The sequence below is a fragment of the Aquarana catesbeiana genome, linkage group LG03, assembly GCF_042186555.1.
Source record: "Aquarana catesbeiana isolate 2022-GZ linkage group LG03, ASM4218655v1, whole genome shotgun sequence".
In the NCBI taxonomy this organism is placed as follows: Eukaryota; Metazoa; Chordata; class Amphibia; order Anura; family Ranidae; genus Aquarana; species Aquarana catesbeiana.
In genome coordinates, this window is record NC_133326.1 from 570,581,391 (window position 1) to 570,598,855 (window position 17,465).

General features: G+C 45.1%; 1 protein-coding gene across 9 annotated transcripts in view; it reads left to right on the plus strand.

Annotated features, from left to right (window-relative positions):
- Positions 1 to 17,465, plus strand: part of FGD4 (FYVE, RhoGEF and PH domain containing 4) — a 308,743-nt gene that overhangs the window by 196,097 nt on the left and 95,181 nt on the right. Inside the window, exon 1 of one of the 9 annotated variants that reach the window (XM_073621880.1) lies at positions 9,120 to 9,364. The exons of the other annotated variants lie outside the window; for them this stretch is intronic. Coding sequence (XP_073477981.1) covers positions 9,334 to 9,364 — 31 coding nt within the window. The 5' untranslated portion in view covers positions 9,120 to 9,333. Of the gene's footprint in view, positions 1 to 9,119; positions 9,365 to 17,465 lie in introns of those variants that run through there. 9 annotated transcript variants of the gene reach the window in all.

Consider the following 17,465-nt stretch of genomic DNA (forward strand, 5'->3'; position numbering starts at 1 on the left):
GGGACGACCAGAACCCTTCCTAGAGCTGGCCATCCGGCCAAACTGAGCTCTCGGGGGAGAAGAGCCTTGGTGAGGGAGGTAAAGAAGAACCCAAAGATCACTGTGGCTGAGCTCCAGAGATGCAGTCAGGAGATGGGAGAAAGTTGTAGAAAGTCAACCATCACTGCAGCCCTCCACCAGTTGGGGCTTTATGGCAGAGTGGCCCGACGGATGCCTCTCCTCAGTGCAAGACACATGAAAGCCCACATGGAGTTTGCTAAAAAAAACACCTGAAGGACTCCAAGATGGTGAGAAATAAGATTCTCTGGTCTGATGAGACCAAGATAGAACTTTTTGGCCTTAATTCTAAGCGGTATGTGTGGAGAAAAACAGGCACTGCTCATCACCTGTCCGATACAGTCCCAACAGTGAAGCATGGTGGTGGCAGCATCATGCTGTGGGGGTGTTTTTCAGCTGCAGGGACATGACGACTGGTTGCAAACGAGGGAAAGATGAATGCGGCCAAGTACAGGGATATCCTGGGCGAAAACCTTCTCCAGAGTACTCAGGACCTCAGACTGGGCCGAAGGTTTACCTTCCAACAAGACAATGACCCTAAGCACACAGCTAAAATAACGAAGGAGTGGCTTCACAACAAAACTGTGACTGTTCTTGAATGGCTCAGCCAGAGCCCTGACTTAAACCCAATTGAGCATCTCTGGAGAGACCTAAAAATAGCTGTCCACCAGCGTTTACCATCCAACCTGACAGAACTGGAGAGGATCTGCAAGGAGGAATGGCAGAGGATCCCCAAATCCAGGTGTGAAAAACTTGTATCTTTCCCAAAAAGACTCATGGCTGTATTAGATCAAAAGGGTGCTTCTACAAAATACTGAGCAAAGGGTCTGAATACTTAGGACCATGTGATATATTTCAGTTTTTCTTTTTTAATAAATCTGCAAAAATGTCAACAATTTGTGTTTTTCTGTCAATATGGGGTGCTGTGTGTACATTAATGAGGAAAAAAATGAACTTAAATGATTTTAGCAAATGGCTGCAATCTAACAAAGAGTGAAAAATTTAAGGGGGTCTGAATACTTTCTGTCCCCACTGTGTATATATATGTGTGTGTGTGTGTGTGTGTATATATATATATACTGTAGGGGGGAGAAGAGGGGTGAAGGAGAGATAGTTTTAGGATAGAGGACAGAGCTGTCAAAAGGAGTGGTAGAGAATGCATGTTACAAGGAGAAAGAGCTAAAGTGGTAAACAATGTCACCTGATGTCTGTGTGGTGTTTTTCAAAGTTTTTTCTTGTGTCCCTTTGCTTTGTGCATTCGCTGAAGTGCAGAGTCAAAGTGCTCCCACTTAGGGTCCTTTCACACTGGGGCGGTTTGCAGGCGCTATTACGCTAATAATAGCGCCTGCAAACCGACCCGAAACAGCCGCTGATTTAATTCCAGTGTGAAAGCCCCGAGGGCTTTCACACTGGAGCGATGCGCTGGCAGGACGGTAAAAAAAGTCCTGCCAGCAGCATCTTCGGAGCAGTGAAGGAGCGGAGTGTATACCGCTCCTTTACCACTCCTGCCCATTGAAATCAATGGGACGGCGCGGCTATACCCCTGGCAAAGCGCCTCTGCAGAGGCGCTTTGCGGTGGTTTTAACCCTTTCTCGGCCGCTAGCAGGGGGGTAAAACCACCCCCGCTAGCGGCCGCATACCGACGGTAAAGCGCCGCTTACAATAGCGGCGCTTTACCGCCAACGCCCCCGCCCCAGTGTGAAAGGGCCCTTACAGAAATAGCCAGAAGTGCTGCCACTTATGGAAAGGGCCAGAAGTGCTGCCACTTATGGAAAGGGCCAGAAGTGCTGCCACTTATGGAAAGGGCCAGAAGTGCTGCCACTTATGGAAAGGGCCAGAAGTGCTGCCACTTATGGAAAGGGCCCACTTTGAGAAAGAGCCCCAGTTGCAAATGTGTGCCCCCTGCAAATGCTTTCCCCCAAAGAAGCTTATATTTATACTGATAGGGGTGGGGTGTGGGTGGATTTCAATTATCACTCAGGAGGTAATAAAGCTTGGGTGGTTAACAGGGCAAAATTCTTACTTCAGAAACAGACTAGCAAGAGGGCACTGAAGTTAAACAGGACAAACTAGTGATGTATGAGCCAGTGAATATATCCACAACATATAGGGAGTGATTTGGGCATATAGTGCCCCTGGGAAATATTGGATGTACAGGTTATGCCGGGGGACATAAATCTTCACTCTTTTGCAGCTCTAAGGAGCAGGACATAGAATAGGAGAGTGTCACTTCTACTGCAAGCTGCCTTTTGAGCACAGTTTTTAAAGTATAATTGCATTATTCATATCATTAAAAAACTGTTTAAAGTTCCACAGCAGTAAAATCAGACTGTATATGCAGTAAAGCATTCTTGCTATACTCACTGTGGAACCTAAGGGGTTAATCCTCCACATTGTGTAAAAAGGCTGTTTGATCCTGTCTTCTCTCATCCTTCAGAAGTCATAAGACTGCTATATACTCCTGATGAGAAAAGATATTTAGCATTTATTTAGTAAAATAATTGCATTCCCATGTTATGTGTACTGTGGGAGAAGGGTAGAGAAGGAAGCGCCACCTGAGTGTAGTATTAACAAATGATGTTTAATGACACCAGGTAAAAACACATTTACAGGATAAAAACATATAAAAGGCTCATCTGTATAGGTATGTGGTCCTCGGTGTTCCCTCTGATCCTGTGGTGGTGACGCTGCAGAGATGCTGGTCTGCAGAAGGTGGATTACCAGCCGGGAGCTCCTTCTGTGGCCATCAGGAAGAGACTAGGGGCCGGCGTGGAGCGCATGTGGAGCGTGCATGACGTCACAGGTCGTCCGTCTGCTTCCGGGTTCGGTATCCAGTTTTAGAGCCTATCCCTAGACAAATAACACCTCTCCTCCATCTCTCCACCCCAACCTCTCTTACACATTCATCGCATTTAAATTAAAACTAACTTCTGAAGAAGATGTATACCCACCTAAGTTCACCACTCATTTCCCCTTGCCTGGTGGTGCAGCTGTGAGTGGATCTAGTGCAGCAGTCTGTGCCCACATCTTTTTTTGACATCATTGCTCTGGAGCCTAAGAGGACCTCATCACTGGACAGCCAATAGGAATTGTCCATGTCACCCAGGAGAGCCAGGCTTGGGTAAGTATAGGGGTAGGGGTGTGAAGGGGCGATACACATACTGAAAAAAAAAATCAAAATTGCAGGTGAGCCATATTAGATTGCCTATCATTAACCAGAAAATTCTAGGTTTAAAGTAAAACTTTGAGTAGACTAAAGATCTTTCAAGTATATACAAATGCTTAATCTGTATATGTGCTTTAAAACAGGGCCTCTTTGACCTTTGTATCCACAGACACTGTGGAGTTCTACATCTCAACATTCACAGCAGAAACACAGAAGTTCTTCTCTTAGCAGCTTCCCCAGCAATGATATCAGAGGCGTAACTAGAATCTTTAGGGCCCCGGTGCAAGAAACCATGAAGGGCCCCCACCAGGGCGTTGCTGGGTCTACCATAGATCTCGGGCTAGCGCCCTTAGCAGCGAAGTAAAGTCATACACTTGGGCGGCTATACACATGTATATAATATACGGTTGGGACAGAAAGTATTCAGACTCCCTTAAATTTTTCACTCTTTGTTATATTGCAGCCATTTGCTAAAATCATTTAAGTTCATTTTTTTCCTCATTAATGTACACACAGCACCCCATACTGACAGAAAAACACAGAATTGTTGACATTTTTGCAGATTTATTAAAAAAGAAAAACTGAAATATCACATGGTCCTAAGTATTGAGACCATTTGCTCAGTATTTAGTAGAAGCACTCTTTTGATCTAATACAGCCATGAGTCTTTTTGGGAAAGATGCAACACGTTTTTCACACCTGGATTTGGGGATCCTCTGCCATTCCGCCTTGCAGATCCTCTCCAGTTCTGTCAGGTTGGATGGTAAACGTTGGTGGACAGCCATTTTTAGGTCTCTCCAGAGATGCTCAATTGGGTTTAAGTCAGGGCTCTGGCTGGGCCATTCAAGAACAGTCACGGAGTTGTTGTGAAGCTACTCCTTTGTTATTTTAGCTGTGTGCTTAGGGTCATTGTCTTGTTGGAAGGTAAACCTTTGGCCCAGTCTGAGGTCCTGAGCACTCTGGAGAAGGTTTTCGTGCAGGATATCCCTGTACTTGGCCGCATTCATCTTTCCCTCGATTGCAACCAGTCGTCATGTCCCTGCAGCTGAAAAACACCCCCACAGCATGATGCTGCCACCACCATGCTTCACTGTTGGGACTGTATTGGATAGGTGATGAGCAGTGCCTGTTTTTCTCCACACATACTGCTTAGAATTAAGGCCAAAAAGTTCTATCTTGGTCTCATCACACAAGAGAATCTTATTTCTCACCATCTTGGAGTCCTTCAGGTGTTTTTTTTTTTAGCAAACTCCATGCAGGCTTTCACGTGTCTTGCACTGAGGAGAGGCTTCCGTCGGGCCACTCTGCCATAAAGCCCCGACTCGTGGAGGGCTGCAGTGATGGTTGACTTTCTACAACTTTCTCCCATCTCCCGACTGCATCTCTGGAGCTCAGCCACAGTGATCTTTGGGTTCTTCTTTACCTCTCTCACCAAGGCTCTTCTCCCCCAATAGCTCAGTTTGGCAGGGCGACCAGCTCTAGGAAGGGTTCTGGTCGTCCCAAACATCTTCCATTTAAGGATTATGGAGGCCACTGTGCTCTTGGGAACCTTAAGTGCAGGAGAAATTTTTTTTGTAACCTTGGCCAGATCTGTGCCTTGCCACAATTCTGTCTCTGAGCTTTTCAGGCAGTTCCTTTTGACCTCATGATTTTCATTTGCTCTGACATGCACTGTGAGCTGTAAAGCCTTATATAGACAGGTGTGTGGCTTTCCTAATCAGGTCCAATCAATATAATCAAACACAGCTGGACTCAAATGAAGGTGTAGAACCATCTCAAGGATGATCAGAAGAAATGAACAGCACCCGATTTTAAATATGAGTGTCACAGCAAAGGGTCTGAATACTTAGGTCCATGTGATATTTCAGTTTTTCTTTTTTAATAAATCTGCAAAAATGTCAACAATTCTGTGGTTTTCTGTCAATATGGGGTGCTGTGTGTACATTAATGAGGAAAACAATGAACTTAAATGATTTTAGCAAATGGCTGCAATATAACAAAGAGTGAAAAATTTAAGGGGGTCTTTTCATCCCCACTGTACATGTGTGTGCGTGTGTGTTTATGTATGTATGTATGTATGTATGTATATGTATATATATAGTGTGTGTGTGTGTGTGTGTGTGTGTGTGTGTGTGTGTAGATATTATAAATTATCATTACATCAGGGTCCCCAGAGGGCCCCCCCTTACATCAGGGTCCCCAGAGGGCCCCCCCTTACATCGGGGTCCCCAGAGGGCCCCTTCCTTACATAAGGGTCCCCAGACAGCCACCCCCCTCCCTTTCAGAGGTTCCCCTGTACCTGGCTGGTCTCTGCTGCCTGTGCACCTCCAACCCCCAGCACATCTCTGTACCCCCAACCTGGGGGGAGGTGGGAGGCAGCGATCGGCAGCTCTGTGGTGTCCACGGGCGACGGGATCTCTCTGGGGCTAGTGGTTCTCTTCCCGAGTGTATACAGTGGAGAGGGGAGGGGCCTCTGACCCGGGCATGTATCGGCAAGAGTGTACAAGCAGAGCAACTCACTTGTACACTGCAGAGTGAAACTAATACATGCTTGGGTCAGAGGTCCCTCCCCTCTCCACTGCATACACTGACACTCTGGAAGAGAACTACTAGCCCCAGGGAGATCCCGCCGCCCACGGGCACCATAGAGCTGCTGATAGTTGCCTCCCACCTCCCCCCACTGGATTCTAAATGGACAGCCAGAGGTGCAGGGGGAAGATTCCGGGTCTTGGGGCCCCTCCACAGCGGCAGAACGGTAGGGCCCAGTTGCAAGTGCGACTGCTGCGACCGTGAAAGTTCCGCCACTAAATGATATAGAAGTTCAGCTCGCCTTGCTCCCCCCTCTCAGCAATGACTCTGCAGCTCAGCTCACCCTGCTGCCCTCTCCTTGCAGTGACTCTGCAGCTCAGCTCACCCTGCTGCCATCTCCTTGCAGTGACTCAGCAGCTCAGCTCACCCCCCTGCTGCCCTCTCCTTGCAGTGACTCAGCAGCTCACCCCCCTGCTGCCCTCTGCTTGCAGTGACTCTGCAGCTCAGCTCATCCTGCTGACCTCTCCTTGCAGTGACTCTGCAGCTCAGCTCACCCTGCTGACCTCTCCTTGCAGTGACACTGCAGCTCAGCTCTGTCTGCTCCCTTTTCCCATCAGTAACTAAGCAGCTCACACTATGGTACTTCCCTCTCTCAGCGGTTATGGCAGCTCAGCTCACCCTGCTGCCCTCTCCCAAACGCCTGCTTTTTGTTTTCATTAGAGATCATTAGAAGTCCATAAGAGGGCCTATTCCTATCAAAATTACAGGTGCATTGGTCAAAAAACAGTATTTTTTTAGTATGTCAAGGGATCAGTCTTAAACCTAATGACAGCATTCGTCAAGCAAAGACATTTGACCGCATAGTTGGTTATTCCCAAATGACTAAATCATTACAAAAATACAGCCTGAAAAAAAGACCACATGAGCGAATCAGCTGCTACTAGTCTCAACAAAACAATATGACTTTTGAAGGGCTGGTTCTTTTTATTAATGTGTATGTCCAGACTAGTTTCAGTTGTACTCCTTTCTAGGGCTCTAGATTTCTCCTACCTAATATTCAACATATAGGAAGTGATGGTAAATATGCAACAGTGACGCAGACAGCTGTAAAAAGTTGATGATGGATAGCCTGGCATACTTTGTCTGGAACTATTGTCACTCTCAAAGGGCTCATTTACATATGCTTCGACTTTAACACACATTAAAGCGCCTACTCCTTCAACATTCTTTTTTAATGTGTTTTTGATGCTTCTGTGGTGCTTCGATGATGCTTTTTTGAAGTTTTTATCAAGCTTGGCAAATGCCCTGTGTGTGTGTGTGTGTTGCTTTTCAATCTGAATTGAAGGGGGCCAGTAGAACCCCAGCTCAGTAGTACCTACACTTAGCAGATCCCCAGCTCATTAGTGTCCCTGTTCAGCAGATCCCCAGCTCCATTGGAACCCTCGTTCAGCAGATCTCCATCTTTTTGTACCTTCCATCAGCAGATCTCCTACTCAATAGTACCCCCAGCTCTGCTGATGCCCCACTCAATAGTAACCCCCAGTTCTGCTGATCCCCTGCCCAGTGGTAGCCCCCAGCTCTGCTCATCCCCCACTCATTAGTAACCCCCAGCTCTGCTGATTTTTTGGTTTGCTGGTCCTCCTCTTTGTTCCCTCACCTCCCGCTATATTGCTCTCACTCTGCGCACCACGTGTGACTTTGCTAGTTTCTCCTGCCCCATTTCCCCAGCTCTGCTCAGTCTTCACTCTCCAGTCCTGGTTGCCTTCTACTATAACGTTCCCATGTTGCACACCACATGTGCTGTCTCCTAGTTGCTCCACTGCAGGGGCTTTGACTGGCATTCAGAGTGCTTTAAAAAAGTGTGTTCAAAGCCACATTTTAAAGCAAGTGGAAACTTGCCCTAACTGTTGTCACTCTGGATATCTTTGTAATGGAGCTAGGGTTGCCACCTCAGCCCTTTCAAACCGAACACATATTAACCACATGCCAACCACACAATCGCCGAATGACAGCTACAGCACAGCCAGACAGTTCTGGGAGGGCGTCATTTGACATCTTCCCGTGATCGTGCCCGCTGTGTGCGCTATGATCGTGTGAACAGCTGTGTCCAATCACAGCTGATCATGATGTATACACAAGCCGTTTATCGACATTCCTTTCATCACTCTGTCAGTGAGAGGAGAGTCGATAGCTGGCTTGTGTAAAAGGGACATGTACACTGATCATCGGGGTACTAATTATCAGTGTCCTGATTTATCAGTGCCGTCCCAACAGTGCCCACCAGTGCTGCTAATCAGTGTCCATCAGTGCAGCCTCATCAGCGAAGAAGAAAAATTACCTGTTTGCAAAATGTTATAACAAACTATGAACTTAGTGGTTTTGTTTTTCGTTTTTAAACCCAGTGGTGATTAAATACAACCAAAAGAAAGCTCAGTTTGTGTGAAAAATGATAAAAATGTCATATGGGAACAGTGTTGCATGACTGCACAATTGTCATTCAAAATGTGACAGTGCTAAAAGCTGAAAATTAGCCTGGGCAGGAAGGAGGTAAAAGTGCCCGGTAGGCAAGTGGTTAGTTGTACAGGTTCTGAGGCTAATTTAATGCACATCAGGCACTAAGTTAGTTTAATTACCACCTTACTCAGCCATAGAACCTATGTACTTAATATGTGTTCGGTTTTAAAGGGATCCCCCAGATAGCAAAAAAAAAACTGACTCTTATCCTTCCCCACTGTATCCAAAACTAAATAAGGTATGCCTAAATATACTTTTTAATTTCTCAATATTTAATGTTTTATTGTGTTGGGCCTCGTTCACATGGGGCATACAAAACCAGTGGATGGCTGTGTTTTACCCGCATGGAGATCCACAGGTGTTCTGGGCATTCCAATGCAGGCAGTGCCATTTGCTGTCAGTTGGGGCGCAGAAACACCCTTGCACATGTATGGCCTGAACATCCCCGCACCTGTACAGATGTCAGATTGGAAGCAGCAACTGTTTTTGTGCGGCCTTTGGGTCCCAATTGACAGCAATGGGACTGTCTGCATGGGGATACGAGGAACATCTGTACGGGTAAACATGACCCTCTATGGGGCGTATGATTATATACGTCCCATGTGAAAGAGGCCTTTAGATGTTCTATTTAACATTTATACTGGACAGTTTTGTACAAAAACTGCTGGTGTATAGCCACCATAAACACATCTGAATAACTATCAACTAGACCACAGAAAACTGAAGGCATGCATGCTGGGACTTATAGTGCACATGAGCCACATTTGGCCTGGGAAAAGAATTGTTTGTGTGTTTGTTGATCTTTAAGCAGCAATAAACATCTCGGAGCAGTCAAAGTGTCATTGTGCAGTGAGATCTGGCTGGAGGAGGAAGTACAGTCTTTCCACTGGCAGGGAGGAGTGTTCATTGTTTGCTGTACCGAGCGGACCCAGGCAGAATGTAAGGCACAGCCTCCACACATCTGAAATCCAAGAAAACCTACAGCAGGAAGTTGGAATTGTCACTTTTTACTTCTTTCCTTGTTTTTGCTCAACTTCTCCAAAAGTCAGAGCGAGACGGTCTGAGAGATGAACTCCAACTATGTGACGAGACCTTCAGGTAGGACAAGTTACTGACAGATCAGGGAATTTCCACCTAGTGCTGGTTTTGGTAGCCGGAGGCTTCCACCTAATGAGGGCAGTGTACTATTTTAGCCTTTAATAGTGTCAGTATTGGACCTTTGCTGCAGGAGAAAGGAGTCCTAGAAAAGAATTGGGGACCCTAAGAATAACCGTGGTCCTACTTGTAGTCGTTTCATGTCTCTTATGTGTCCAAGGTCAAGGTTTGGAAATATGGAGATTATATGCAACTTGGGGCAGGTATTTCCTTTATCATAGAAAAACGAGTAAGTCGTCCCTTGGCTCCCTTTATCTGATCCCTACAATGCATATTGAAATTAACAAAAAAAAAAAAAACGATATTTAGAACAAAATCCCATCATAGTTTACCTATTCAATAACAGAAAAAAAAAATGAAAAAAGTTCATAGGGCTTTTTTGACTTTCTCCTACTGCATCCGGTCATCCTCATGTAAAAAATAGAGCCTACAGAGCCAAATTAGCTGTGATCGGTCTCAACAAAAATATATCACGACCTTCAAGTGTCTCAGCCTTCTTTCTATTCTAGAGGAGGAGGAAATAAGACACAGTCTAGGGTTAAACCCCATTCGTTCTTTTCAGCTGGAAACCACATTTTAAAAGGAATCTGATTATTACATTTCCTTATCGAAATAAGGGATCTTGTTTTTTTTTTTCCCACAGTCTGATGGGATATCCACTAAATTTACTTAACAGAAACCACAAGAGCTGCAGTGGGATGGGGAAGACTTAGATCTGGGGGCATGGTTGCAAGTTCAAATTTTTAAAATTTTTTTTGTAAATCCTTACATATACCAAATGATGTGACTGGCCTCAGGTGATACACAGTGATTAAACAAATACTACTACTGTGCATAAGTTGTACCTGTTTATCTGCAGTCTTCTCTTCTTTACATCTGTCCAAAGTCCAGAATTTTAAACCTTGTCTGAGCTATCAAAAAAAGAGGTTGGAGAGAAGGGACACACCTTCCACCACACAGCACACAGGAACGGAGCTGAGGCTGTCAATCACCTTGTCACCTTTTTTCTCTTGGTGTCAGGAAAACTTTTCAGAAGTGACCCATGCTGATAGCAGAGGAATGGGGCAGCAGACAGAAATGACACTTGGTGCTCTTGAGACAAGTACGCACTACAGAGGGGATATGCTTTGTTCAATGTCTGAGGTTTACAATCGCTCTAATAACTTTTTTTTTTTCATTTTTATTCCATTTGAACAGGTAAGGGGATCAAAAGACCCCCTTTACTGGCTCAAAAAGGTAGCGGAAGGAATCTTTATTTTCTCCCACATATATTTTACTTCTTGTTATAGTGGTGTTATAAACCCTGTCTGGCTGCTACCTGTGTTTCCCATTAAGAGATTCACGCTCTAAGTTTTTCCTGGGAACCATTGTCACTGGAAGAGAAAGTGATTGGAAATGAAATCTCTTCAGTTGACATTAGAACAGGAGAACTATCTAAGAGGGTATTTTCTTCCACTTTGAAATTTTAGAACAGGAAGTAAACCGAAATCTTTCTAATGGGATGGGTTTTAACCATAAGACCCCTTTCACACTGGGGCTCTCTGCAAGCGCTACAGCGCTAAAAATAGCGCCTGCAAAGCGCCCTGAAAGAGCCGCCCCACACACTCCAGTGTGAAAGCCCGAGGGCTTTCACATTGGAGCGGTGCGCTGGCAGAACAGTAAAAAAAAGTCCTGCAAGCCGCATCTTTGGAGCGGTGAAGGAGCGGTGTGTATACCGCTCCTGCCCATTGAAATGAATAGGGTAACGTGGCTATACCGCCGGCAAAGCGCCACTGTAACAGCGTTTTGCGGTGGTTTTAACCCTTTCTCGGCCGCTAGCAGGGGGTAAAACCGCCCCGCTAGCGGCCGAATACCGCCGCTAAAACGACAGTAAAGCGGCGCTAAAGATGGCGCCGTTTTACCGCCGGCGCCTGCACCACCCCAGTGTGAAAAGAGCTCTAACCCACTATATGTACATTTAAAATAAGTTCTGGAGCAACAGCTAGTGAACTCTGATATTTCCAATTATTTAAAGTCCACAGATTGGCCTGATTTCTTCAGATAGTGAATGTCTTCTCTCCATGCCACTTACAGGCATACCCCACTTTTAAATACACAATGGGGTTTATTTACTAAAGCTGAAAAGTGCAAAATCAGGCTCACTTCTGCATAGAAACCAATGAGCTTCTAACCCCAGCTTGTTCAAATAAGCTTTTGTAATAAAACCTGGAAGCTCATTGGTTTCTATGCAGAAGTGAGCCTGATTTTGCACTTAACAGCTTTAGTAAATAAACCCCATTGTGTACTTATAGTAGTGACAGTGCGTGCGCTTTGCCATGAAAGGACAACTGCCTTGCTTTTACCATCAGAGTGCAAATTAATATATTTATACATAGTTGCTTTATTATAACTTTGGAGCCACCCTGAAGGCTTGTTCAGTTGTGCGGTGACCTGTGTTTTTCCATACTGTATACATCCAGATCACCACTAGGGGAATATAGAAAACAATTGTTTTCTATGTGTCCCATTCATACCACTACATTGGTGTGCGGTGCAGTTCAGAAAAATGCAGCATATGAGTATTTTTCTGCAGCGCACTGGATAGTACTGCATGTCAACGCACTGCAGCCCAACACACCTCACTGCAGTGCTATGTGGAGACATGGATGAAGAGTCACTATGAACTCACACTGAGGGCTCTCTGCACGGTAAAACGTGAATAAAAAAATGTGAACCAGTCCTTAACTAAACATTTACAAGCAAGGCATACCTGTAAAAGCCTTTCTACTGCCCATGCTAGCAAACACTCTAAGCCTCATCTAAACATGATTGATTAAGGTGCTTTCGTTTTACGTTAAAGGCAGGGCTTTTGTTCGGTGGGAATGTGGAGAATGCAGTTCTGGCACCTCCAACACTAAATCTATATAATGGCAAGGGGTGCTGCGGTATGCTGGAGTGTCCATTGATGCTAGCTGCTGGGGGATCTATTGTCACTGGGGGGATCTATTGTTGAGGTAAGGTCTATTATTGCAGGAGGGGGGTGTCTTATGTTACTTTGGGGTAAATCGTTGCTGGGAACAATATACTGTTGAGGGAGGGGTATATTGTTGCTGGCTGCTGGAAGATCTATTGTTGCTGTGGGTCTGTCTGTTCCTGGTGTGGATTTATTGTTGCTGGGGGAGAGAGATTGTTGCTCGCAGCTGGATTGTCTATTAATGCTGGCTGTTGGAAGATCTATTGTTGATGGGGGGGCTTTTTTTTATGGGGGATCCTTTGTTGCTGAGGAGGGGCTATTTTACTTATTTTCTTGTTATGAACATATTCCATTCAAATTATTGAGTACACAAAATTATACTTTGCTCTCTTTTTTTTCCCTAAAAGGGGTGGTACTGGGAGGTGGGTAGGGGGTGTACCTGCACCTGTTCTCTCAGGAAAAAAATCCCTGGTTATAGGTAATTGTTCATAACAGGCTGAGGTCACATTTACACCTTGTTCCTGGAAATGAGCAAAAAACTCAATTAAATTAAATGGGCTGCCCTGTACTGTTGTGCAACAAACGCACAAAAAAGCAACGGGTTGCGAAGGTGTGAATGCAACCTAAATCCCCTGATAACACAATCTCCCAAGTAGGATCAGGCCAACCTATATAAAAACAAGCTTTCCTTGTAGTTTTCTCATCTGTAGACTGGACACCTAGTTGTTTTTTTTTTTTATAATATCCTGCTTGATTCTTCATGTTAGTTGAGCTGTTTAAGCAGCAGAACACGTTCCTAGACAAAAATACTACATAAAAACAGTGAGCTCATTTCCTGAAATACAGGTTGGTGTGTACAAAAGGTATAATATTCACATTCACAAATATGTAGATGTTCTGTAAAATTGACAGTGTTTGAATTGAATGGTATTTGGGTGACATTTATTGTGTTTTTTTTAACAGTAGCTGTCCTCACGCAGATTGGTTCAGGCAGTCTGGATCAGCAGCACTTACAGTTTGATCCCAGCGCATATAATCAAAGATATAGGCTGGACTGAGCCAGCCTCTTAATGCCCTATTCTACTCTACTGCAGCCCTTAGGCCCCATTCTACTCTACTGCACCCCTTAGGCCCCATTCTACTCTACTGCAGCTCTTAGGCCCCATTCTACTCTACTGCACCCCTTAGGCCCCATTCTACTCTACTGCAGCTCTTAGGCCCCATTCTACTCTACTGCACCCCATAGGCCCCATTCTACTCTACTGCAGCTCTTAGGCCCCATTCTACTCTACTGCAGCTCTTAGGCCCCATTCACACCGCCATGTTGAGTCTTTTTAATGGGCTGCCGTACGTGCGACAAAAGAAGCTCCCAGGACCTTTTTCAGAGTTGAGCTTTGAGCTTTTTTTTTTACTGATCATTTTGTCACATGGCTGCTAGCTATATTCGGGGTGCCATTGACAATGCCACCGCAAGCACGGCTCATGTTTTTTCATGCGCCCCTGGAACATGCAGATGTGACTGCCGCCTTTCTGTCCTACTCTAAACCCAACATGAACTGTGCAGAGAAGACACAAATCTGGCACAGGGCTGTTAGTGATTCTAAAGGCATGATTTTTTTTTTTCTCTTTTTAACCACTGGCCTACTGGGCACTTTCACCCCCTTCCTGCCCAGGCCAATTTTCAGCTTTCAGCGCTGCCGCACTTTGAATAATTGCGTGGCCATGCAACACTGCACCCAAATTCATTTTTATAATTTTCTTCACACAAATAGAGGTTTCTTTTGGTGGTATTTAATCACTGCTGTTTTTTTTTACTTTTTACAAAAATTGCACAAAAATTTTGAAAAAAAAAAGTTTTTCTTAGTTTCTGTTAGTACATTTTGTAAATAAGTAATTTTTCTCCTTCACTGATGGGCGCTGATGAGGTGGCACTGATGTGGTGGCACATATGGGCACTGATAAGGAGGCACTAGTATGCTGCACTGATGGGCACTGATAAATGGCACTGATAGGCGGCACGGATGGGCAGCACTGGTGAGCGGCACTGGTGAGCAGGCACTGATGGACACTGAAAGGCAGCCGTGACTGGCATCACTGATGGGCACTGATTGGTGGATGTAATCAGGGCACTGATGATCAGTGCCCTGATTACATGTCCGGGTGTTCCCTGCGAGGAGATGCCACTGATTGGCTCTCCTCGCTACACACTCTGTCAGTGTGAGGCGAGCCAATCACCGGAACTTCCATGTTTACATGTGACCAGCTGTGATTGGACACCGCCAATCACATGGTAAAGAGCCGCGTGATCAGCTCTTTACGGAGATTGGGGTTGCGCCATGTCCTAGAAACGTGGCCGTGATTGCCGCGCTGCGCGCCCCTGCAAGAGCTGCCGTTCTGGGTGCCATCATATGACATCCACCCAGAAAGAGAGAGCCACACCGTCCCTCCGTCATTTGATGGTGGACGGGCGGCAAGAGGTTAAATAACAAACATGTCATGCTTACCTGTTCTGTGCAGTGGTTTTGCACAGAGCAGCCATAAATCTCTTCCTTCTTTTTGCGTCTCCCGCCAGAGGTCCTGGCTTCTACCCCTGCTGAGTGCTTCCAATAGCAAGCCTCTTATGTGAGCCCCATTTGGATCAAGAGATGTGCATGAGAGCAGAGGCTCTCCAGGGTCTCTCTCCTCATTGGTTCACACAGGAGCAGGAGCCATTGGGGGAAGTGACCTTATGCCACCGTGTAGGTTTATGTGTTTTATATTCTTGGAAATGCTGATGCTCAGCAGCATACATCAGCTCCGGCAATGACGTACATGCCTCCCAATTTAGAAACGCCCACCCGCAGGTCCGAGATCTGCTAAGCAAGGGAAAGCCATCACGTGACCTGCACATTAAATTACTGATTAAGGTAAAACAGTGTTTTTTTCACAATTACAGATATGGATTGTGTATGCCAACACACTTACCTATTTATTTATAAAAAAAAAATGATAACTTGCCTTTCCAAGAACTTAAAGCACTGTGTTATATTAGATTTTAATTGGCTTCAGTTCCATAATCTAATGATTGTTTTTGTCTCCAAACAGGAATGTTGGAAAATTCTCATTCACTCAGTGCATACATATAGCCAATTTGCTGCAGCACTGATCAGTATATTCTGACAGTGGAGGTGTCCCTGCTATCAGAATACATGTAGGGCATTGGGGAGGATACCTCCATCCTTCACGATGGTGTAAATGGGGGAATCCGTTGTTATTTTTTATCAGCGTGCTGGCTGATTTAAAAAAAAAAAAAAAATCATCTTTGGCCCCAGCATTATGCAAAGGTGCTGGGAGAAAGAAAATCAATGTTTTATTTTGGTATTCGGAGCAAGAAGCAGGGTGGGTTCCTAGTTCTGACAATGGGGTTGATTTACTAAAACTGGAGAGTGCAAAATCTGGTGCAGTTCTGCTTAGGAACCAATCAGCTTCTAGGTTTTTTTGTCAAAGCTTCATTGAACAAGCTGAAGTTAGAAGCTAATTGTCTACAGTGCACAGCTGGACCAGATTTTGCACTCTTTTTAGTTTTAGTAAATAAGCCATCACCGACAGCTCTCTGGGGGTTATTTACGAAAGGCAAATCCACTTTACACTACAAGTGCACTTGGAAGTGCAGTCGCTGTAGATCTGAAGGGAAGATCTGAAATGAGGGGAAGCTCTGCTGATTTTATCATCCAATCATGTGCAAGCTAAAATGCTGTTTTATTTTCCTTGCATGCCCCCCTCAGATCTACAGCGACTGCACTTGCAGTGCAAAGTGGATTTGCCTTTTGTAAATAAGCCCCTCTGTCTTGACTAAGGCTGGGTTCACACTGGTGCGATGCATGAAACCCTGCAAATCCTGTGCGGGTTCCCGCATCGCACCTAAATTGCACACGGTTCACACTGACATCTGCCAACCGCTGCTGGTGTCAATGTAAAGTTAATGACACCCCCAGATCAGATCGCAGTGCAAACTGAAAGGTACAGGAATCGGATCACATAGATGTGAACAATCCGATTCCAGTGCAGACCAAAACAAAGGGTCCTGTACCATTTTGGTACAAATGCGATGCAAATTCAGCCATAAAAACTGGCTAAATTTGCATCACACAGACATCGCATGTGATCTGCACAGCAATGCAGCGTGAATCACATGCAATGCCTGTGTTCCCACCAGTGTGAACCCAGCCTGACAGGACCCACTCTGATTCCGAATCCTGATCATGTGATCGCTGAGACAGCCAATCAGAATGATCACATGTGTTAATTTACAAACAAGTCCTCCAGATGAAATGGCATTGTGCCTTATACAGAGAGGGGCACTGTGATGGCGGCAAACGGCAGACTGTAGAATTTAAACTAAATTACTAAAACAAGAAATACATTTCAATAGTTATTTACTTACTCACACCAGATGCCATCGGGTGCATTTTAAAATGCACGTACAGTAAAATGTTTTCTTTTCAATCTTAGTTTATTTCAAGATAAAAGTATAACAGAGGAAGAAAGCTCTTTACAATATAATATTACATATACTTTGCACATAGTATGAGGTGAACCTTTACTATATATGTACAGGTGGAGACAATTTGACGTATAGTCTCTGGTGAACAATAAAATATCACTTTGTATATAAAAGCCTTCGATATAAGAGAAGAATAACATGCGTGTGGGATCCAACATATATCTACCCTTAAGGTTTCACATGTTGATATTTTCATGAGGATCCTCCTATTCAGGCTGATATGCTGTAGGCAGTGGCGTCGCTAGCGGGTGGCTTTTGGGGCTATAGCCCCGAATCTGGGGCCCATAGCCCCGAGTCTCTGCAGGGGTCCCCAAGGGGAGGGGAGGCTCTCTGGGGACCCTGATGTAAGTGGGGGGGCTCTCTGGGGACCCTGATTTAAGGGGGAGGCTCTCTGGGGACCCTAATGAAAGGGGGTTCTCTGGGGACCCTGATGCAAGGGGGAGGCTTTCTGGGGATATATAGACACACACACACACACACATATATTATATACATGTATATGCCCGCCCAAGCGTACGACTTTCTTTACTGCGCTGCTATGAGCTCTA